The sequence below is a fragment of the Helianthus annuus genome, chromosome 12 (genome assembly GCF_002127325.2).
Source record: "Helianthus annuus cultivar XRQ/B chromosome 12, HanXRQr2.0-SUNRISE, whole genome shotgun sequence".
Classification (NCBI taxonomy): Eukaryota; Viridiplantae; Streptophyta; class Magnoliopsida; order Asterales; family Asteraceae; genus Helianthus; species Helianthus annuus.
In genome coordinates, this window is record NC_035444.2 from 90,072,462 (window position 1) to 90,098,251 (window position 25,790).

At 35.4% G+C, this 25,790-nt stretch overlaps 1 protein-coding gene and 1 long non-coding RNA gene across 2 annotated transcripts; one reads left to right on the forward strand and one right to left on the reverse strand.

Annotated features, from left to right (window-relative positions):
* Positions 1-1,582: 1,582 nt before the first annotated feature.
* Positions 1,583-2,491, reverse strand: LOC110896921. Its single transcript, XR_002568283.2, has 3 exons — positions 2,259-2,491; positions 1,946-2,065; positions 1,583-1,732 (listed from the first exon to the last, which is right to left on the reverse strand). It is a non-coding gene; the product is annotated as an uncharacterized LOC110896921 (long non-coding RNA).
* A 19,089-nt stretch (positions 2,492-21,580) lies between these two features.
* On the forward strand, positions 21,581-22,084 carry LOC110893197. The gene has a single exon (XM_022140315.1). It carries the CDS (start codon positions 21,581-21,583, stop codon positions 22,082-22,084), a length of 504 nt encoding a protein of 167 aa, XP_021996007.1.
* Positions 22,085-25,790: the final 3,706 nt, after the last annotated feature.

Genomic DNA, 25,790 nt, shown 5'->3' on the forward strand with positions numbered 1-25,790 from the left:
CATGCTCATTTCCTTAATGAACGAACACGAACATAAAATCTCGTTCGGTAAGTGTTCATGAACCGTTCGTGAACACATTTATTTCCTTAACGAACGAACACGAACAAGGCCTTGTTCGTGTTCGTTCGGTTCGTTTACAGCCCTACTCCTACTTAAATGTTGTGGATCTGTGAAATGTATGGAAATACAATCTGAAAGACAACTATTGTAGCGTCTGGTGGTGATCGAAAGCCGAAAGGTTATCCGAAACAGAGTCGTGCTTGGTAGTTGGTTAAAGCAACAGTCGTCAAAAAATTGTTAAATTTTGTTCAAGTTATAAAAAAAAAATCTTAATTTTTACTAACTTTATAAAAAGTTTACAGTTTTAGTTTAAAAAGTTACAAGATTTACAGATATTTATATGCTATAAATTTTGGCATATTATAAATAATTCTTTAATTTGAAAGAAACAAAAGGCCCATCCTCACCAACGACTATCCATTAGTGTTTTTCCACACAAACGCCTTTCCGACCACGGATGTGGCCATTGGCGTAGCTTAGTGGGGGCGGGAGGGGGCGGTCGACCCCCCGAACTTTTCGCTCAGTAGTGGAGAGTATGTAGTTTTTGTACAGAAATTTTTGGGTATATACGTTTTTTACCCCCGGTTTTATAGAAATTTTTTGGTATATACGTTTTCGACTCCTCAGTCGGAAATCTCAAGCTTCGCCACTGGATGTGGCTACCAGTGCGTGTCCATGGGCCTCTCATTTGTCAGCCATTGGATGCCTGTTGGCTGTTTTGGTCGTTCATAGTGCCGCATTGCATATGCTCTAACCAACCATAGCGAAATCATGGTTCGTTAAAAGTCTACCAATGATTTTCTTGCCATGGGACGAACATATCTTCGATGAAACACCATCAAAGATAGCTAGAGGGAGGGAGAGAGCCCACAGATATCCAAATGAAATTGCCATATCACATCTATTAGGCCCACAAGTCCATCAAATACATCCCCCTCAAGCCAAATTATATGCAATAGGTGTCACATTTTAGGGACCCGTCATAACTTCGGTGACAATAACGATGCTGATGTTTGACATTTACCATATCTAGTGAGGAATAGAAGCTGGTTAAGGATGAAACTAGAGCATCACATAATGAAATTTAGAGATATGCCATTCATAGTAAGATATTTAAAAGAGAAAAATGCCCGGATAGTCCCTGTGGTTTCGCCTTTTTTCACCTATAGTCCCCAACTTTATAAAACTACCTGAATAGTCCCCAAGTTTTCATTTTTTGTTCCCGGATAGTCCCTGGGTCTAACTTCAGTTACTTTTCTCTGTTAAAATGATGTGAAATGACAAAAATACCCTTTCCTTAAAAGGCCAAACCATAGGGACTATCCGGGCATCTTCTTCATTTTTATTTATAAAACCCCACCACCACACTTCATCTTCAACCTCCACCCACCATCACCCTCCTCCACCCTCCACCCTCCACCATCACCGCCACAATTAGCTGGACAATTAGCTGGGTTTATACAAATTAACAGAGTAAGGTATGAGATGCAGCACATATTAAAAAAGAGTAACACTCTGTAAATAAAAACGGGCAACTTCCATATCTTCACCTTACTGTTTAAAAAAAACAAAAAAAAATAGATAAAGTTGAACATGTACTAACGTCTTCTTCATTTGAGCTTTCTCTGCATATCGTTTCTTAGCAAACATCTTACCCTTTTATTCCTAAAGCCTGAAACAACCACAAATAGAAAAACTGTTTAGTATTCCATGACTTAGAATTGGATCTGAGCAAATGAGATCATAACTTCAACTAACTAAATTGTTTGGTGCCAAAACCAAGTTTCCAAACAAACTTGGAGATCTGAGGGAAATACCACATGAAATACATAAAAGTGAATAAAAAAGACAGAAAACAAGATAAAATAATGGAAAAAGAAACAACCGTTTGGGCAACTTTAGAACGCTTGTGAACTTCACGAGCTTCCTTCTTTCGCTTCCTCTCAAAATGATCAGGGCGGTATCCATTTCTCTTCCTATGAAGCTCTATGTAATCTCCTTGAGGCTTTTAACAGCAAACATAAAGTAATGTGGACCAAATTAAGTCACTGAATAACTTATAAACTAAGTGCTATAATTTTCTTGGTTGTACTCCCATTTGCGTTATTACTAGGTACATGTTTGCATTCTGTAATGAACACAACCAAAATGATGTGAACCAGTTAAAATTTCAGATGAAGAATTGTAAAGAAACTAACCATGGTTGTCGTTAATGATAGGATTCAGCACGTTTTTTGTTGCGGACACAAATCTATCAATTGAAGCTGAAAGCTTGTTTGATAAATCAAGCGCTCTAGGGCTGACAAATCAATTGAAGATTTGGGATTTGGGGGTTTTGTATTGATTTGGGGTTAAAGGATTTGGGTTGGCAGTGATGGTGGAGGGTTTGGGGGTTTTGTATTTGATGGTGGAGGGTTTGGGGGTTTTGTATTTGATTTGGGGGTTTTGTATTTGATTTGGGGGTTTTGTTCGAAGAAGAGTGACTGTGGCGATGATGGTGGAGGGTGGAGGAGGGTGATGGTGGGTGGAGGTTGAAGATGAAGTGTGGTGGTGGGATTTTATAAATAAAAATGAAGAAGATGCCCGGATAGTCCCTATGGTTTGGCCTTTTAAGGAAAGGGTATTTTTGTCATTTCACATCATTTTAACAGAGAAAAGTAACTGAAGTTAGACCCAGGGACTATCCGGGAACAAAAAATGAAAACTTGGGGACTATTCAGGTAGTTTTAGAAAGTTGGGGACTATAGATGAAAAAAGGCGAAACCACAGGGACTATCCGGGCATTTTTCTCTATTTAAAAGGGAAAATATTGACTAGTCAACTTTACCAAAATAAACATGGATCGCGTATATTGTAGAAGTGATCCCTAATTATTGCGTCTAAGGTAGAGTTTGCGTCTAAGTTTGTATCATGCATGGGTTTTCGCGTCTACTTTTTTGTCCTTTTTCACCACGATTTTTAAATAAGCATAATTTTTTTATTATAATGTGCGTGATTATGTATATAACATGTGTAATTAGGGTTTTGAAACAACCCATGCGTAATTTTGAGTTTAACATGTGTAATTTTCATATTTGGTGGCATACGGGTTTTGATTTTTTTATAATGTGCATAATTATGCATTATAATGTGCGTAATTATGTAATAACATGCGTAATTATGCATGATAATGCAAGTAATATACTTTTTTAAATTATAACAATTTGTGGAAATAGAAGTCGCAACAAGTTTTTGAATTTGCATGTTGCAAGAAACTTGAATAAACCTGTTGAAATTCAGCAGTGCCCATCCAGAACACTTACATCCACTCACCAGTGCTTTTCTAAATTTTTCTTTTTTTTTTTTTCACTACTGGATCTCTAAGGGGGCATTTGGTTTGCAGGAATTCAATGGAATTTAAGGGAATTGAAATCTGAATTTCATCTCTTAGTTTGTTTGGTTCACAGAATTTGATGGAATTAGAATCTCAATTCCAATCTTCATGTGTTTGGTTGACAATGGAATTGGAATAAGAATTAGACCTAAATTCCTTTAAATTCCTTTAACTAAAGGAATTCAAAATCCTTCCTATATGTGAAGGAATTAAAGTAAATTCATTGGAATCTTCGACCCGAATGGTTTCGACACGCACCATTTCAACCCGTACCGTTTCGACCTGTACCAGTTTTGAACCAAACCGTTTCGACCCGTACCGGTTTCCAACCGAATCGTTTCGACCCGTACCGTTTCAAATCGAACCGTTTCGACACGAACCGATTCGACGCGAACCGTTTTGAATCGAACCGTTTCGCGGTACATTTTCGTCGCGAACGGTTTCGACCCGAACCGAGGGTTGTGGGTGACGGGGTGATGGATTCCATTCATTTGACAACCAAACACAACAAAAATGGAATTAAGATTCCAATTCCAACAATTTCCAATTCCAATTGGAATGTTTAAATTCCAATTCCCTCAAACTCTAATTCCTATGCAAATTCCAATTCCAATTCTAAAACATTCCGTGAACCAAACGCCCCCTAAGAATGCACATCATTAGCAAATGCTTCTTCATACATACATCCCCTTCTAACCCCACACACATGTGGGACAATATGATAGAATACGGGCTATGATGCACTAGGATGGGTACGGGAAACGGGTACGGGACGGGTACGGGAACGGGAAACGACAAAACTAAAAAATTCAAGAAGCGGGGACGGGACGGGTACCGGAATAAAAACATATAAAAAATAAATATATATTAAAAATAAGGCAACACAAAACCCCAAAATAGTTATATATTGATGTACGTCATTTATTTAAAAAAAAAAATACTATAAAATAGAGCGTCTTTTTATCATATTATGAGTACCCTATTATTAATTAAAATATCTTTAATGAATAAAGAAATAGAAATTAAAAAAAAATAATTAATATATTAATAATATATACGCACACATAACCTACCCACCCACCCACCCACCCACCACCCTCCTCTCTCTAACTTCAGTCGTCTTCTTCGTCTTTGTATCCATGAAACCCTAACTCACTTCCTTTCTTTCTCTTTCTCTTACAAACAGACCCACACACCCACACCCACACACTCACACATTCTTTCTCTTTCTCTTACAAACAAACGTTTCCTGCACGTCCTCAAACCCCGTCCCAGGGGCGGACTTAAGACATAGTGAAGGTGGGCGGGCGCACCCCCGGGAAAAAAAAAATTTAGTGCTAAGTTCCGTCGAAAATCCCGTTCACACCCCTTGGAATTTCTGTCCGCACCTCTTGGAATTTTTCGTCTGCACCCCTTAGGTAAAAAGTGTTATCAATTTATATTTTAAATTTTTTTTAGTAAAGTCAAATTTAAAAAAAAAAAAGACTACCTAAATTATATAACTTTTAATACCTAAATAACTAAACCTAAATACCCAATATCTTTAACTAGCCCACTACTAAGTCTTAGCCCAATAAACAAACCCAACAAATTAACAATATTTCAAACTAAAATAAAATAAATAAGCCCAAAACCCTTACTACATATTCTCTCCCACTCTCTCTATCCTCCCTGCACGCCAGCGATCAGAACATCAGCGACAACAGTGAACAGTCAGCAGCCGCATACCACCGTAATCAGCCACCATACCACCGCCGATCGAACACGGGTAAATTTCTTTGTTATTTTTGATGAATTTTGGTTGATATTAGCCGCATACTAACCATGACAGTAGACATGTGCTTCATTTTGTTTTTCATTATGTTATATGGTGGGATACATTTTGTTAGTGATCATATTTTGCCTTTTATTATAGTCGCATACACAACACAGTAGAGTAGATCTGGTTGGTTATATTTGTTAGTGAAGAATGTTTGGCTTTTTCTTTTTATGGTGTATGTGTTGTTTAGATGATTTTTAGGGTTATTTACATTATGATTTCTAGGGCTTGAATAGTTGATATATTATGTTTTGGATAGATTTCAAAAAATGAAAACCCGTAGGGTGACGTTTTAATTATGTTTGTAACAAGGTTTGACATATTTTTGATGATTATATAAATTTAGTTCGATGTTCTTTTGTTTTACAAGACCCGACCCGACCCGACCCGATACGAACCGATTTTTTACTTATATACCTTGGGGCCTAAAATTTTTAAAATTTTTCCGCACCCCCATAGAAAAATTCCTGGGTCCGCCATTGCCCCGTCCCCTTCTAAATCATGTTTCCACGCCGTACCCAACATGCCGGGGACATTTCCCGGCCGTCCCCGTGCCGTTTCTGTCCCCTAGCAGTCCCCGGGACGGGAGACGACACCTCATAGGCGTTTCCGTGCTTCCGAGAATACGGGTATAATGCGCCCGAAGTCTACAATATCTGTAAGTTGTTTCAAGCAAAATGCAGAATGTGCAAAAGCATTGGAAAAGACAACTACAAGATCCTTGAGCATCTTGCATCTTCTAAGAGCTCGGGTACGATCTCTGCCCTAATTTATAGTGGATCTTTGTCGTCGTAAGTGATGACTCTTTGTCGACATATGGCTTTACGAAGATAGTCCATGAAGTGCTTCTGAATGTATTGACCTTGGAAAATAAATAGTGACGAAGCTTGAGATTTCCGACTTGGGGGTCGAAAATGTACATACCTAAAAAATTCTATACAAAAACTATATACCGGACACTACTGAGCGAAAAGTTCGGAAGGTCAGACAAATACAAAATTCAAACTTTAAAACAAAGTCTCTATAATAAAAATTAGTATTAAAACACAGGGTTAGGATATAATATCAAGTTTTTTTTTGTTAGGAAGGTTAGGAAGTAATCTTGACCATCAATTGATTTAATCAAGGGCTAAGATTAAATGAATGAAATTTAAGAGAAAAAAGAGGCGCGTGTGTTTGTGTAAGGGCATTCTAGTCAATCCAGGACAATAGTTTCTCTCTCCTCCAATTCCTCCCATTTTTTAAACGTTAATAACTTTTTCATACGACATTATCTTTTTTATAAAAATCGCACCAAAAAAACGAGGGTTTTTTTATCTTTAAAACGAGTACACTATTGCTATATTTTCGAATTTTTTTTTCGAAAACCCAGTTGCGTAGAACGCAATGGAAAAACCTAGTTGCGTAAAACGCAATGTAAAAAAAACGTAAAAAATGACTTTTTTAAAAAACGCAATGCACAAAAAACACAAAAAATGTCTTATTTGTAAAACGGAATGGACAGAAAACACAAAAAAACGATTTATTTCTAAAACGCAATGGCCAGAAAACACAAAAAAAAATTGTACTTCTAAAACGCAATGGACTGAAAACACATAAAAATGTATTTTACCTAAAACGCAATTCACAAAAAACACAAAGAAATGTCTTATTTCTAAAACACAATGACTAGAAAACACTTAAAAATGTCTTTTTTTTCTAAAACCTAATGGGCTGAAAACACATAAAAATGTGTTTTACCTAAAACGCAATGACTAAAAACACTTCAAAATGTGTTTTTCTAAAACGCAATAGCCAAAAAACACATAAAAATGTCTTATTTCTAGAACGCAATGGCCTAAAAACACAAAAGAAATTGTTCTCTCTAAAACGCAATGGACTGAAAACACCTAAAATGTGTTTTACCTAAAACGCAGTGGCTAAAAACACTTCAAAAATGCGTTTTTCTAAAACGCAATGGCTAGAAAACACATAAAAATGTCTTAGTTCTAAAACGCAATGGCCTAAAAACATAAAAGAAAGTGTTTTCTCTAAAACGCATTGAACCAGGGTATGTTTTGTCTGAGAATTGTCTGAATCAGGAAGTAGCTCGACCCCAGCCAGGGGCTCTGCCCCTTGGACTCCGTCAGGGGCCGCCGCCCCTTGGACCTTGCTCCCAAGGGCGCTGACCCCGGACCCCCGCCAAGATCGTAAAACGCAATGACTAAATTCAAAAACCCAGATCATAAAAATAAAATTCAAAAATTTCTCACATAGATCGAAACCGATTTCTTCAGATTTCTTCACCGGTTGACGAATTTGAATATTAGAAACACTTATCAGCGATCGAATCAAACGAATCGAGTGATTGGCTTCAAAATCCCAGTGAAAAATGAGATATTATATGAAATTAAACTGGGTTTCTTCAAAAAAAGTTGAAGAACACGTTGATTGAGTGTTTGAATCATTGATTGGTGACGAAAATCACACTATAATGTATTGATTATTGAGATAGAAAGTGAAGAAAAGGTTGAAGATGGTGGGTTTTAAAAATGGTGGGTTTTGAAGTTAGTCCATGAAGTGCTTTTGAATGTATTGACCTTGGAAAATAAACAGTGGTGAAGCTTGAGATTTCTGACCGGGGGTCGAAAACGTATATACCTTAAAGATTCTATACAAAAACTACATACCGGACACTACTGAGCGAAAAGTTCGGGGGGTCGGACAAATACAAACTTCAAACTTTAAAACAAAGTCTTTATAATAAAAATTAGGGGTAAATTTGTAGAATAGTAACCAAATTTTAAAAGTATTCCAATTAGGTCACTTAAGTTTCAAAAGTGTTCCAATCAGGTCACTCAATATTCATTTTTCATTAAAATTAAGGGTTTTTTCATCAATTTCATAGGTAACCGTGGTGATGTGGATTTGTGTTTCTTTTTTCTTTTTTATTTGATGCATGACGTAGACTGTAACTTATTTTTTTTTAACTTTTAATGTAATTAAATGGTTTTTATTTTTAATAAATATAATTTCATATCTTAAAATAATTCGACCCCATCATCTTATACTCCGTTTTTTTCTTGACACATGGAAAAAACGACATGACTCGATTTGAATGTTAAGTTATCTAATTGAGACAAAAACAACACCAGTGACCTAACACTTTTAAAACTTGGTTACTATTCTGGGAAATAATCCCTAAATATTAGTATTAAAACACAAATAAAATGTTCAAACTTCAAAACATATATTAAAAGCTTATTCGGTTTATTCGGATATCTGAATAATCCAAACAATCTAAATATTTTTAAGTCTGAAATCTGAATCCAATCTAAATATATAAATAAGAATTCGGATTCGGATACATCTGATCCGAATATACTAATAAAATTTCGGATCTTTTTTTTCAGTTTCAGATTCGGTTCGGTTTTCGGATTTTTTAAAGACCCCTACTTGATGATGTGTCCTAATAACGAAGTTCCAGGTTGTGTGGCACTATTCTTTCAGCTGCTCTATTATATATAGTATATGATATAAAATAATGTTTTAATAAATTATTCCATATATAAATTAACAACTTTTTTTGTGTATTAGGAATTGTACCCTAAGCTTGGGGAGTTTTTCAAAAAAAAAAAAAAAGACCTTGATATTTCACTTTTAACCTAGAAGTTTTATCTTTTACATTTGGAAAAATTACACTTTTCGTCCTTTATGTTTGTATCAGATTGCAATGGATAGCCTTTAAGTTAAATAATTACAATCAGAATCCTTTATTCGAAAAACTCGTTACATCTTTCGCCCTTTAGCATTAACCAAGTTAAAATTTCCAGTTAAATCTAATCAATTAAGGGTAGTGTTGTAATTTTACCATGTTTCTTCCTCCCTTCCACATCAGTGTTCTTCTTTAACCCCCCCCACACACACAGGAACATCAAGAACAATATCTGGAAGATGATCGTCCCTCTCTCTTCACATTCGTGTACTGTTTTAACAAAAATGCTATTAATGGCACCAACAACAATATCCCTTGAGGGTTTCTAGGGTGCAACCATGATTTAACAGGCCTACCATGTCAGAAACACATGTTTTAATCATATGAAGGTAATTTAACATCACAGGTATAATCTGACGTCTCAAATGTGTAATTAATTCGCATAACAACACCCTAAAAGCAATCGTCTGGCCAAATACGATTGTCGGTCCGATTAAAAACCGATCAACCGCTTCACTAGTTATATCCATTTCTACAGTTCATATTTCAACTTTCTAATCAAAACCCTAATTCACAATATTTTCCCCCAATTTTAAAATCAAACCATAATTCATAAAATTTGTTTAATTCTACAAAATTTAATGAAAACTCATGAGTATCGTGAACAACTGACCGTAATCAAAGTGAAATCAACCGCAAAGAATGACGAAAAGTGCGAAATTGGGGAAGAACAACCCCTAATTGCAACTGGAAATTCAAAATTGTGTTAAAGCGTGTGAAAGAATTGATTGATTGCATCGAAAGATGGGTGCTTTAAAAATTGAATTGATAACAAAGGTATGAGATGCGAAAGTAGATTAGAAGTCAAGTTGATAAAATGATCAAGATAACATCAACATGTATCTTCATTTCTAGAAGATGAAGATGATGACTGGAAATGGTGATGGTTTTTAGGTGCGTTTTCAGCAGGGTTGTGGGTTTAGGTGTTTCAGGTGGCCGGAAGTGATGGACGGTAGTTATGGAGAAGAGAAAGAGAGAGTCATGAAGAAGAGGAGGTGGTGTCTGGTTGTTATGGAGAAAGTGATTTTTTATTTTGTGATTGTTCTTCAGTGCAAATGATAAAGAAGAACACTGATGAGGAAGGGAGGAAGAAACATGGTAAAATTACAACACTACCCTTAATTGATTAGATTTAACTGAAAATTTTAACTTGGTTAGTGTTAAAGGACGAAAGATGTAATAAGTTTTTCGGATAAAGGACTATGACTGTAATTATTAAACTTAAAGGCTATCCATTGCAATCTGATACAAACATAAAGGACGAAAATTGTAATTTATCCTTTACATTTTAACCCATTTGAATTTTTACTTTAACTCAAAGTGTTTCATCTTTTGTAATTTAACACAACACTTTATTATTTACAACTTTGGTCCCCCATACTTTTTATCTTTCACAAGTTTTTTGTTTTACATTTCGTTCTAAATTTTGCGAGTTAACATGTTGTAGCATGCATGTGATGTTCAACGTTTTTTGCTCTATTTTTTCATATTTGACAGACCCGTCACAATGCGTCCCTTTTATCCCTTTTGAAAAGTTCGCCGCAATGGGCGGGTCCTAGATCGACTAAGTTATTACTTTTCTACGTTTTACGTTTCTGGTTAATTTCTTCGCATTAACACACTGTAACGGGTGTGCATGGTTCAACGGTTTTAGTATGCTTTTTCTTTTAGTGTAATTTTTACCATTTTATCTATTTTATTTTTACGATGTTGAGAGTTGATGTGGTTGTGGCATTGGTGCTACTTGGCACGGTTTTACGAACGTTTTTAACCTATTAAATTTTTTACTAATATTTTGTTTCGGTTTACCCCTATACTTCCTTTACATAAAAACTATTTTACGTGCATATTTTATGTACCGGTATGTATAAATATAATTTGTTCTACATCCCGACGTAAACTTTTTTTATAGACGAGTCAGGTCAAATATAAACGTTTTCGTTTAAAGAAACCATTTTTACGTGCATATTTTTATGTACGTTTTCGTATAAATTCAAGTTGTTCTACGTTTCGACGTAAACTTTTTTGGGAAATGATTCATGTCAAATATAGTATGTTTTCGTGTTTATTTTATGTATATTTCGTAAAGTTTGTTTCGAACCGAGTGAAGTCAAATTATGGTTCCTTTTTCTCCCCTTTTTTTGAAAGCTCTAATTAATCCCTTTCGATTACATGTGCATATTTTTCTTCATACCCGTTACGTTTTCTATGTATGAGTTGGGTCACATATAATACGTTATGATTGTTCGATATTAATTTGATTTACTTTACGTTTAATCCAATCACAATGCTTATACAGGTTAGATTGAGTTCAAATGAAAAAGTCAAAATGTGTGTTTTCATATGGTTAATGCATCATATAAAGTTCGGACTAATCCATTCAATGTTTACGTTATACCCGCGACGTAACGCGGGCGGGTCTTAACCCTAGTTATAACAATTTTGTGATACTTTTGTTTCTAATTTTTATTTATATATTTAAAAAATACGGTGGTCATATGTGATCGTTTTTGCTTTTAGTGTTTATAACTCGTAAAGTTCTTTGCACGTTGTGACGGTGTCGAAACGTAAAGTAACTCGAATTTATACTATCTAATGAAAACGTATTATATTTGATATGACTCGTTTCGAACAAAATATTCGTTAAAACGTAAACCAACTGAAAACGTACCAAAAAAATAAGCACGAAAATGTATTATATTTGACCCGAATTATTTGCGAAAGAAATTTACGTTGAAAAGTTAACCAACTTGAATTAATACTGACAAGTACATAGAAATAAGCACACAAGTAAATTATGTTTTTTTAAGTTAAAGAATGGTACAGCACGTTGCAGTGGCGTCAAAACGTAAAGTAACTCGAATTTATACTGTCTAAAGAAAACGTATTATATTTGAGCCGATTCCTTTTCGAACAAAATTTATGTCAAAACGTAAACGTATTATATATGACTCTACTCATTTCCAAAAAAAAAAAAAAAAAAAAAACTACATCAAAACTTAAATCAACTTGAATTTATATGAACATGTAGATAAAAATAAGCATGTAAATGAACACGCACATAAAAATAATCACCTAAAATTCGTACACAAAAAGAAAAAGAGGTAAATAAAAAAAGGGCCAATAAAGGGCAGAATGAGACAAGCTTTTGAATGTAGTAATATATAATTTTGTAGAGTAAATTGCCATTTTAGTCTCTGAGTTTTGTCCAAATTTGTCATTTTAGTCCAAATAGTTTTTTTTTGCCTTTGGGTCCTTGACTTTTCCCTTTTGTTGCCATTTTGATCACATACACTAACTCCATCCAAAAACTCCATATTTAACCAGGGGTATTTTGGGGATTTTCATTTTAAATGTTTTCAATTGCCATTTTGATCCAATTCCAAAAAATCAAAAAAATTCCAAAAAATTCTAAAAAATAATTAAAATTCTAAAAAATCATAAAAAATCTAAAAAAATACAAAAAATCCATTTCGGCGCGAACCGTTTCAAACCCGAACCGTTTCGAGCTGAACCGTTTCGACGCGAACCGTTTCGACCCGTACCGTTTCAACCCGAACCGTTTCGAGCTGAGCCGTTTCGACGCGAACCGTTTCGACCCGTACCGTTTCGACCCGATCCGTTTCGAGCTGAGCCGTTTCGACGCGAACCGTTTCGACCCGGTTCAGCTCGAAACGGTTTGGTTCGAAACGGTTCAGCTAGAAACGGTTCGGTTCGAAACGGTACGGGTCGAAACTGTTCGCGTCGAAACGGTTACGCTCGAAACGGTACGGGCAGAAACGGTTCGCGTCGAAACGATTCAGCTCGAAACGGTTCGGGCTGAACCGTTTCGACCCGTACCGTTTCGGGCTCGAAACGGTTCGGGTCGAAACGGTACGGGTCGAAACGGTTCGCGTCGAAACGGTTCAACTCGAAACGGTTCAGCGTCGAAACAGTTCGGGTTCGAAACGGTTCAGATAGAAACGGTTCGGATCGAAACGGTACGGGTTGAAACGGTTCGCGTCGAAACGGTTCAGCTCGAAACGGTTCAGGTCGAAACGGTACGGGTCAAAACGGTTCGCGTCGAAACGGTTCAGCTCGAAACAGTTCGGGTTCGAAACGGTTCTCGCCGAAACGGATTTTTTGTATTTTTTTTAGAATTTTTATGATTTTTTTGAATTTTTATGATTTTCTAGAATTTTTTGGAATTTCTTTTTATTTTTTTTCATTTTTTTCATTTTTTGGAATTGGATCAAAATGGCAATTGAAAACATTTAAAAGGAAAATCCCCAAAATACCCCTGGTTAAAGATGGAGTTTTTTGATGGAGTTAGTGTATGTGATCAAAATGGCAACAAAAGGGAAAAGTCAGGGACCTAGAGGCAAAAAAAAAACATTTGGACTAAAATGGCAAATTTGAACAAAACTCAGAGACTAAAATGGCAATTTACTCTAATTTTGTACCAAGACCATATTTTTTTTTGAATGCTAGTGCGACCGATTTGTGAGGGATTTGTGTAGTTGTATATGTTTGTAGATCACAATCGATTGTTAATTTTATGATCTTTTTTAGTAAAATGTGATTTACTTTTATGATCTTTTTTAGTAAAATGTGATTTGCTAATTGTAATATAATATAACTAGGTTAGAACCTCGTGTATAGGGGTGTTCTTCGGGTTTTTTTCTCGGGTTTCGGGTTTTTCGGGTCGGGTTGTTCGGGTTTTTGGCTAGGAAAAAGTGACCCGATAACCAAACCATTTAAAGCTCGGGTTGATCGGGTTTGGGTTATTCGGTTTCGGGCTAGTTCGGGTCGGGTTGTTCGGTTTTCGGGTTTAGATGTAATATTAAAAAAATGTTTTTTTTTTTTGCAATATATAATTAAAATCCATCATTCTACTTAAAAAAATTTATCAAAATTAAAACAATATTTGACAATATGACATGATAATGTTCAGATGTCCTAAAACATAATGTTTTAGATACAAAAAACTCTAAACCAAAACACATCTACCGAAAAAAGACATTAAATGTTCGGGTTTTTTTTTGGGTTTCAGATTTTGGGTTTTTCGGGTCGGGTTTTTCGGGTTTTTGGTTGGAAAAAGTGACCCGATAACCAACCCATTTAAGGTTCGGGTTGGTCGGGTTCGGGTTATTCGGGTTCGGGTTTTTCGGGTATTCTCTACTTCGGGTTCGGGTGGCTTCAACTTCGGGTCGGGTTTCGGGTTTCAGATAAAAATGAACAGCCCTACTCGTGTATTACACGGGTTGAATAAATATAATCTATATCTATACTATATAATAAAAGAAACCACTATTAGGACACTTGTCATTCATAGAGGGCATCAATAATTTGATTTTCTCACATTAATTAAATATTAAATATCAAATATAAAATATCAAGGATTTAATGGATAAATAGAGGATTTAATGGATTTAATGGATAAAATATCAAATATAAAATATCGAGGATTTTTGGAATTTATTAAAAAAGCTTAAAACTTAAAAAAAATTAATGGATAAATTTTTTAATTTTCAAATCAATTTTAAATGTTTCAAATCGTAATCTATGATTTTTTTTATTTAGCTTTGATTTGAAATTATAGAAAAAATATAGTAAATATAGAAGATTTGATGGATAAATAAATTTCAAATTAATTCATCTCTAGACCACCGTCATCTGCTTGAAGCTTGGAATCGTAACCCACCGTTTCCCTCATCAGTCGTCGCCTCCAAGCCCATTTCATCTGCTCGGAGCACGGAATCGTTTGAATAGTCATCGGTTATTACCATGTCACGCTCACTTAATCCATCATGGATTATCTCTCTTCCCAAGGTAATCAACAAACTAATTTATTAATCTGTTTATAGTACTTAATTTGATCTTTTTGTTGATGGGGTTTTCGATTCTATAACTCATACTTGTCGGTTGTGATTGTTCTTGAATGTGGCATGTTATGATAATAAAGATTTGTTATTTTATAGCATCTAAGGGTATGCTTCATTCATGTTTTTTTTTTAATTTACAAATCAGATTGGATATATAATGTTATAAAAGTGATAAAAGTTGATTTGAAAAGATCTTGAAACCAGGGGAAAGCATACTCTATATTTTGAAGATGAATTGGAAAGGGTTGGGGGGACTCGATTAAACTCAAAAAAAAAAAAAAAAAAAAAACCGAAAACATATGACATTTAGTTGTAATCAATTTTTAATAGCATACAAGGGATCATCCTTCATCAATTTTGGGTCAATTTCAATTTCTAAGTTTAATTTGTTCATCTTGGTTAATAAATCTTCCAAGTATAGATAATAAACTGTACACTATCAATTTTTGTTGAAACTTATTCTTTAAGGTATTGTTTACATGATGTGGCATCTTATTTGGTAATTCTTCATTTAAGTGTTTAAGGTATTGTTACACCTATTTGTTTATCTCCATCCTTTGTTGATTGGAGGTTATATTATTACACTTTTTGTGTTTATTTGCAAAAAACGGGGAATATGAATAATTGCATGGAATGTGGAGCTCCATTTAGAAATTCTACACACCAGTAGCAACATATGCAAACAGGCATTGCAAATTATTTAAATGGTTTCTGTTGTAGGTAATGTTATGTAAATTTATGTGCAGACCCATATGGAAGTTTGGGTGGCAACTCGAATGTTGCTACTTCTTTATCGACACACATACATGTATGCATTCTTCCTCTTTTAAAAATTGATATATTCTTTTATTCTAAATTATATGTTTCATATTTACTCATTAAACAGGTTAGTGCAATATACAAGCCATTACTAGCAAATGAGATCAACCACACTTTGACAAGGTAATGGCACTATTACTCCTTTTTCTCAGGTTACCATTTTGTTTTTATATTTAATAATATATTACATATTTACAGCTGGCTTTTATATAACTATTCATCATGAATTTATATGTTGTTTATGCTTTTTAATTATTGGATTATAAACATAAATCACAGATTTGTTGTGCGTTCATTGTGATTGATATTTAACAAAAAATCACACACTTATTTTTAAGGGCTAAAGTAATATATTATATTTTCATTTGTTAAACCGCGTGTACACGCGGGATATAAACTAGTTTGATATATTAAATAATAAAAACTTATATCATTATGAACCTTGTATATTGTACGGGTTAAATAAATGTAATTTTATATATCAAATAATAAAAAAGTTATATATTTAAAAACCATGTGTATTACATAGCTTAAATAAATGTAATTTTGTATACTAAATACTAAAAACGTCGTATCTTTAAAAAAAACCGTGTATAATCGGGTTGAATAAATCTACCAAATAATAAAAAAAATTACATCCTTAAAAACCCCGTATATTACACGTGTTGAATAGATATAAAAAAGAGTTATATTTTTAAAAACCGTGTGTGTTACACAGATTAAATAAATGTATTTTTGTATATTAAATACTAAAAACGTCGTATCTTTAAAAAACCCGTGTATAGTCGAGTTGAAAAATCTACCAAATAATAAAAAAAATTATATCCTATATAAATGTAATTTTGTATATTAAATACTAAAAACGTCGTATCTTTAAAAAAACCCATGTATAGTCGGGTTGAAAAATCTAACAAATAATAAAAAAAATTATATCCTTAAAAACCTGGCGTTTTACTCAAGTTGAATAAACATAATTTTGTGTACAAAATAATAAAAAAAAAGTTATGTTTTTAAATAATTAGGATAACATTTAATATTAATTTATTATTTATATATTTAATATAAGATAAGTAGATAAGAGAGGTATTTGTTTTAAAAATATATTAAATTAACAATTTAGATTTGAGGATAATATTCTATTAAAGTATGATAAAATTTAATATTAATTTATTATTTATTTATTTAGATAAATATAAATTTAAGGATACCTTTAATGAATAATACGTGTCCAAAAGTTGGTTTATTTTATTCTAGTAGTATAGATCTTAATGTATATGTATATATGGTAGCTAAGGTTCATGAGAAAACCCTCATTTTAAGAAAACCAATCATATTCTTTGTTTTTGTTTGATTAATGGCTCAAATTAAGATAATAGCAATTTTATAAATATATTAAAATTAATTAAAAGTGTTACAAAAATCGATTTCCTTTTTCGTTTATGAAATCTGTCATACTCACTATAGGGTAGGGCGTCATCCTCATGCCACCTTAACAACTTTTTCATCAATAGCGCCTATATTCAGGGCCGGCTCTGAGAATTCTTGTACCTTGTTCGAGCTTGAAAAAATGTGTCCTCGGGCCTTAACGAAGTAAATAATTTAAACTAGTTTTTCATACAACCGTGAACCGTTGATAAAAATATAGCATTCGATAAACAATCCATTTGGGTATTGAGCTCACTAACTTAATCCCAATGGGCTAACTAATCTAAATCATATGATTTTTTTTTTTTGTAAGTGAGCCTATGTTATATTATTTGTTTGGCTATGCCCTAATATCAGATTTTTAAAAAAAAAAAAAATTTACGTGCCCTACGAAATTACGGGCCCTGGCCGGTGGTCCTCCCCGCCCACCTCCAGAGCCTGCCCTGCCTACATTGGACTTGGCCATTACAGAAAACCATTTACACATAAAACATACAACAACAATTTTAAGAGTTTAAACTAAACTGTCTCCAATCACTCCATGATACGCCCGAGATGGTTGATCTATTTGTTAGCCACTCGTACGACCTTTCCTTTATCTCTTCAACTATTTTGTAGGTGTTAATTGCCTTATCTCTGAAAATCTTTTTGTTTCTTGCGATCCAAATGCTCCAAAATGTTTGCGAATACACTGCATGAATTACTATTTTTCTGTTCTTTGAAGCCCTGTTCTCGCTTGCACTTAGTAATGTTTCTTTTACCGTGTTCCAATTCACATCTTGTAACTATATTAAGGTTGTTTATATATTAAAACAAACTAGTTTTATCACCATAGCCGCGTTGCGGCAAACTTATTTTGTTATTTAGTCTATGTTTACATGTGTTTTAAAATCACTACGAGCACGTTGCACACGGAACCACTAACAGGAACAAAAATAAAATGTAAAAAATAATAAAAAATAATCGAAAGAAAATCAACCAAAAAAGTTGTATGTTAATGATGTTGTTGGTATGAAACCCGTGGTCAGAGATGAGCAAATAATATTGGGTACCGGTATCAAATTTCTCGAACAGAAGGATCCTAAGTACCAATACGGTACCGACTTTTGGCGTTTCTAGTACCGGTTCGCTACCGATTTTTATCTTCATATACCGGTACCGTAACCGGTCTTTTCGGTATCAGTTGCCACCGAGCTCTGATCAGGGATGAGCAAATGGTACCGTCTAGCAGTACCGAATTTCCCGAACTAAAAGATTTTCAAACTCAATCCGGTACCGACTTTTGGCGTTTTCTGTATCAGGCTGGTGCCGTTTTTTACCTTTATGTACCGATAATGAACCGGACCGTACCGGTATTTTTGATACCAGTATTAGTTGACACCAAGCTTATCCAATTTAGAAAGTAAAGAAAATTATAGTTATTATTAATATATTAATATATGATTATAATATATTAAATTAAGTATTCATTTATTATTAATATATTAATGTATGATTAATATATTAATATATTAAGTATTCATTTATTGTTAATATATTAATGTATGATTAAAATATATTAAATTAACTGTTCATTTCATTTCAGTTGCTTAATTAATATATAGTAATACTAATAATAATAGTAATAATAATATGTTCATTGCTTTTCTATTCACTCCTACAGACCAACAACATCGCCTATTCTCTCATTTTATATTATTCCATTCCAACCAAAAAAAAAAAAACTTAACAATTTAAAATGAACTTATGCAATAAATAATCTGTAAAGTGGATGGGATCGTCAGGGGCGGAACCAAGTGAGGTTAAGAGGTTTCGTTTACCTTGTGTCGTCAAAATTAAATTGGCTGAATTTCTATAAAACATCAACTTTTTAAACATAAGTCTGATAGACTAGTTATAATTGGTAGAGAAGATAACTTTTATGGACGGTAAAGACAAATACCTTTGTTTTGACCCTTAGAGCGATAGACGTAGTTGTTATTTTTTATTTTTATTTTTATTGAAAGAGTATACAAAAGAAGATTTCATTTTTAAACTAGTTACTTTCCGTCCGCGCGTTGCGGCGGAACCCAATGACTACAAAAGGCGTGTCAGCAACGGCAAACAGATACCGAATATCATATCATAAATAAAAAGACGTGGTAAGGATAGTCACTCCGGCATAAAAAAAGCGATTTTAAATAACCTAATATATAATAATAGGACCCACACGTCCTCCACATTGGAAATTCGGTTGTTTTCAGTTCAGTTATTACGGTGCTAACACGTTAACATATGGATGAGCTCGGTACCGGTAACGGCAGCGAAAGTACCGATCCGGAAAATCATCGAAATTAGGTACCGGCACCGAAAATGCTCGGTACAATACGGTATGGTATTTGAAGGTAAAAATCAATAAATACAGGTATGGTGCTAGACCGGTGTCGAGCCGAAAGTAACGATTCTGAAAACACCAAAAGGTGGGTACCAAATTGGTACCGAAAATGATTTGGTATAGTAAATTTGGTACCGATACGATACCGGTTCGTTTACAGGATTTGATACGATTTGCTCATCAATATTCTAAATATCCAAGTTAATTTTACATGCTACAATTCATTCATTACAGAAAAAGACAAAAAAGAAAGCAAAATAAGTTGTTGTGTATATAAAACCTCATTCAAACGAAATACAGTTTACTGACTGTGTGTATGAAAAGTAATATAAACGGTGCAATTACTTGCATTGCTGCATTGCTACAGGTTTGATGAGCTTGGTACCAACCGGTACCGAAAATACCGTTACCGAAATCCCAAAAAGTGGGTACCGGTACCGAATATACCTAGCATGGTACGGTTCGGTACCGGTCGGTACTGGTACGACACCGGTATTTGAGGGTAAAACCGGTGAATACCTGTGCAGAACCGGTACCGAAAATACACCGGTTTGATAAATTTGAGACCAGTATCTATACCCGATACCATCCTAACTTTAATTTAAAAAATAAATAATCAATCACTGTTCATTGTGTTTCTTTTTTATCATATAGTAATTATTGAGTTACAAAATATTTATGATATAAGATAAGGCAGGGGAGGCGATTGCAAGATGAGTCGAATTGATAGGATTCTTGTTTGCTCTAATGTTTTTGAGAAGTGGCCAAACGCTTGTGTTAGAGCGTTAAATAAAGATCTATCCGATCACTTGCCTTTGATCCTAACTTTGATTGATACGAATTTTGGTTCAAAACTTTTTCGATGGTTTGATTCGTGGTTGATAGACCTGGGTGCGAGGAGTTGGTTAATTCGGTGTTAATGGGAAACAATAGAGAAGGTCCTACAGACTCGGTTTTATGTTCGAAGCTCAAAAGCCTACGGGATAGATTGAAAGTTTGGTATAAAAGTTGGAAAAACAAAGAGATTGAAGATGAGGAGAGACTGAGATCTGAGAAAGAGGAATTTGACATTTTGATGGAGCATAAAGATTTAGAAGAGTCCGAGTTATGGGTGTGGTCCGAATGTAAGAAGAGCCTTGAGGAGATAGAATTTTATAGATCGCGGGATATTAGACAAAAATCTCGGGTGAAGTGGGCTCTCTCGGGGATGAAAATACGGCTTTCTTTCATAGCATAGCATGGTAAATGGTAGGAAGGCTAGAAACGCGATTCCAGGGCTTGATGTGAACGGGGTTTGGGTCTCAAAACCAAATTTAGTTAAAAAGGAGATTATGCGGTTCTTTCGTGCCCATTTCAAAGAAGCATGCCCCCATCGTCCTCATCTTCAATGTGATGGTTTGATGGTTCCTAGCGATCATGATCGGGCTTGGTTAGCTGAGCCGTTTACCAGGAAAGAAATCAAAGAAGCCGCTTTTGATTGTGGGTCCAACAAGGGACCAGGCCCAGATGGTTTTAATTTCCGGTTTGTCAAACGTTTTTGGAACTTGCGTGAGGAAGATTTCATTCAGATCATGAAGGAGTTTCACGAGACAGGTAACATTAGTCCCGGTTGTGGTTCTTCTTTTATTACTTTGATACCAAAGGTAAAAACGCCTTTGGGTCTCAAAGATTATAGGCCTATATCTCTTATTGGGATGATCAGTAAGGTCAAGTCCAAAATTCTTGCTAATCGTCTTAAGAAGGTTTTGGGTAGTGTTATTTCCGAGTCACAGTCGGCGTTTTTATCGGATTGCTTTATTCTACATGGGCCCCTTGTGGTTAATGAATTGATGGAATGGTTGAAAAAAAGAAAACGAAAGACGTTTCTTCTAAAAATAGATTTTGAAAAAGCATACGACAATGTGAATTGGAATTTTTTGATGTCTATTATGGCTCAGTGGGTTTCCCCTTGAAGTGGTGTGATTGGATTAAGGGAATTTTATTGTCTTCTAGATCCGCAGTTCTCGTAAATGGTTCACCAACTTTTGAATTTAATTGTGAGAAGGGGCTTCGCCAAGGCGACCCCCTTTCTCCTTTTCTATTCTTGATAGTTATGGAAGCTTTGTCTTGCTTGTTGAAGAAAGCTAAAGAGATTGGTGTTCTTAGAGGTATCAATTTTACCGATCATGGAGCCAACATTACGCATTTATTCTACGCAGACGATGCTCTTATTATGGGAGAATGGTCCCGTGAAAACCTTCAGAACACAGCTCGGATCTTAAGGGTTTTTTACATGTGCTCGGGTCTTCGTATTAACATTCACAAATCTAATTTGTTTGGTGTTGGGACCGATGACATTGAAGTTGATAACATGATGGAGGTGTTGGGTTGTAAAAGAGGGGATTTTCCGTTTGTTTATCTAGGGATCCAAGTTGGTGTGAACATGTCTCGGATAAGCAATTGGAACATGGTGATTGAAGTGATAAAGAGGCGCTTGGAGTCTTGGAAGGCTAGGACATTATCTATAGCGGGCCGATTGGTTCTCATTAAAGCGGTTCTAGAAAATCTTCCGATTTATTACCTATCCCTTTACCAAACTCCGGTGGCGGTGATTTAAAGTATTGAAGCTATTATGAGGAGATTTTTGTGGGCGGGTTCAAGTGAAGAAAGAAAGATCCCATGGGTAGCTTGGGATGTGATTGCTAGACCGAAAGGCGCGGGTGGTTTGGGCATCAATAGATTGCAAGATATAAACGACGCTCTTCTTCTTAAATGGACATGGCGCTTCAAAAAAGAAGGTAATTGCCTATGGAAAAAGGTTATAATGGGGTGTCATGGGTCGAGTCGTGCTTGGACTACGCTTCCATGTAGTTCCTCGGCTAGTGGTTGTTGGAAACGGATAGTGAAACTTGGTCTTAAAAAGCTTGTCAGTGGGAGAGATTTAAATAGCTACTTTATCGGTGTTGTTGGTGACGGGTCGTCTATAAATTTCTGGATGGACACATGGCTGCGGGAAGAACCGTTACGTCTGGTATATCCGCACTTGTTCCGTCTTGAAAAAAATAAATGGGCTTCAGTGTCGGCTCGGGTGCAGATTGGTCTCGGCCCTGCAGGTCTGTCGTGGGATTGGCGTTCACCTCCTGTAACTGGGGAGGAGGTAAACGAGCTGTTTCAGCTCTTGTCCGACATACATGATTATCAATGGCACAATGGGATTGATCGGTGGACTTGGATGGGTGACAAAAATGGATGTTATTCGGTTCACATGGCTAAGAAATTGATTTCCACTAAAGCGACTGCCCCAATCGTTTCGAACATGAAGTGGAAAGGTTGGACGCCGTTGAAACGTAAAATTATGGTTTGGCGAGCCGATCTTGACCGTCTTCCAACTAGAGTAGAACTAATTAAGCGCGGAGTCAAGATAGAAGATGTTTCGTGTGTTCTGTGCAATTCGGATCCGGAGACGACGACCCATTTGTTTACAGGGTGCTTATTCTCCTCGGAACTATGGGCTCGGATCGGGTCTTGGTGTAAATTAAGCCCTATTTTTGTTTTTGATGTGAAAGACCTTTTGACATTGGCGGAGACTCAAACAAAGACGAAACATGAGAGATACATTTTAAGAGGCATCATATTTACAACAATGTGGGTTATTTGGAACGAGCAGAATTCTAGAGTTTTTAATGGAAAGTCTCGGAGAGCTATTGAAGTTATGCAAACTATTAAGTCCGTGTCATTCTTTTGGCTTCGGCATAGATCTAGATTGAGAGGTATCGATTGGAATGATTGGTGTAATTATCCTTTAAACTTGATATAATTTCGTATGGCCCTACGGTCCCCGTTTTGAGGGCCTTTTGTGGCGTTCGTGTTTGAATGAAATTTAACTTAAAAAAAAAAGATAACACAAGAATGTATGAATGCTAACTAAAAGTCAAAAGAAGCATCACTATCTCATATTAAATGAGAGGTAAGTATAAAGCAATATTCAGTATTTATCTCTTGGATATAACCGCAAAACCTTCACGTGCAATGCTCAGATGTGATTGCAATTTGTAGGGGGTGCTACTTTCTACACCCCCTATTTACTTTTTTCACCCCCTCCTCTCACATACTTACAGGTGGGGCCTGCGTGGGACCGACAGTTTTCCTCTCATAAGGGGGGGTGTAATCAGGAAGGAGGGGGGGTGTGTATAGAATGGGCCTTTGTAGGACTCGCTTCAATAAATTCTAGGCCACTTTTATTTAATAGTTCAGTATATTTTTTTTTCTAAGGCTGCACGGTATAGTATCTCGTCCTTCACCGGCACCGGCGTCGGTCCCATCCCGCCCCCCGTCCTCCATCCCGTCCCGTCTTCAACGTCCAATTTCAGACGGTGTCGACGGTCCTCCAATGGTGGGCCCCCTTTGTTGTTTGTTTGTTTGTTTGTGTTAGGGACTTGTACATTAGGCTTCAATACTTGTACATAGGGCATAGAAATTAAAAAATAAAAATAAAAAAGTGGTGGGGTAGGATCATCCTCCCATACCCTCTAGTGACCATCATTGAGAGGACTATGACGTGGCGCCTACGTAGCGGATGGTCCTCCAAAAATGGGATGTCACCATACCCTCTAGCCTAATAGCAGTAAAGAAAGGAGCTAGGAGCTAGATACAAGAACTGTCTGAAAGTTACAAAATTAAATACTCACAAAAATAAATTTACACCAATTAAACCACTTGAGTATTTGTAATTTTCACTAATTTCGACCGGTTTTTTCACCCAAAGGAACACGTTTGTTTTGATTTCTTCAAGCAACTTTGTAACCAAGACTCCCTTGTAATAATAGACTATGTCAAAATTCAATTTTTATTATTAATTCGACTAGGCTCGTGTAACCCTCTTGCGTATTATGTGATACTGTTGCTTGCTTTAGACCTGGAGTTATTCTTTTTGTTATCTTATTTTCATTCTAGCAATATATTATTTGGCTTTTGAAATTATATGGAGACATTCTCTCCATAATCTTCTGCCAAATTTTAGTCCATGTTTCCTCTCCCTAATTTTAGCCATAATAGTTGATTCCTTTTTTTTTTTTCTTTTGTCCTTTGTATGCTATATAAACAGAGTCATACTCTCTATTCTTGTATTCAGAAAATAAAAACTCAATAAAAAGGGATACATTTGAATTTCTTAATGTTATCAGAGCAGTGATCCTACTGCTCGATTAAAGGCACATGACCGGTAGATTTAATGATGATGAGGATGATTGGGTTGTGGATTCGGGAGCCACCGAACACACAACTTATCTAAACAATATTCTTGAAAACAAAAGAAAGGATCCTCATGAAATGCCTGTGGTTATTCCTAATGGTGATGCGATCCCGGTTGAAGGAAAGGGAGACTATACTTTACCAGGAGGCACCAAAATAAAGGGAATATTGCATTTCCCAAAGTTTACTTGCAATCTTCTTTCCGTCAGTCGTTTGACTAAAAATCTTCAATGTTCCGTGACTTTCTTTCCTGATTTTTGTGTGGTGCAGGGTCTCCGTTCGAGAAACTTGATTGGTGCGGGTAAGTGTAAAGGAGGTCTATACCGAATGGGGATGTTTGGGAAAGAGAGAAAGGCTATGACTGTTACGGTTGAAAGATGGCATAAAAGGTTGGGACATACATCTCAAGAGAAACTTGCTAAGGTTGATTTTCTCAAAGGTGTTTCTTTTAATCTTAGAAATAATGTTTGTGATTCTTGTTCTAAGGCTAAACATACGAGATCACCTTTTCCATTAAGTAAAATTAAAACCAAAGGATGTTTTGAGTTATTGCATTGCGATGTGTGGGACAAATATCGCATTCCTTCACTTTCTGCGGCAAAATATTTTTTGACCATTGCTGATGATTTTAGTAGAAGTGTTTGGGTTTTTCTTATTAAATATAAAAGTGATGCTAGTACTTGTTTAGTCAATTTTTGCAAGATGATTGAAACCAAATTTCATAAAAACGTCAAGAGAATAAGGTGTGATAATGGCGGGGAGTTCACATCAAACCTTATGTTGAATTTTTACTCTAAACAAGGAATTTTGTTAGAAACCACGTGTCCACATACGCCTCAACAAAATGGAGTTGTTGAGCGTAAGCATAGACATTTGCTTGATACGGCTCGGGCTTTACGGTTTGAAGCTAATTTGCCAAAACGTTTTTGGGGGGAATGTGTTCTGACGGCCGCATATATTATCAATCGATTACCCTCTAAAACTCTTGGTGACAAAACTCCATATGAGTTGTTGTTCAACCAAAAACCCGAATATGACCACATGAGGGTCTTTGGTTGTCTAACTTTGTCACA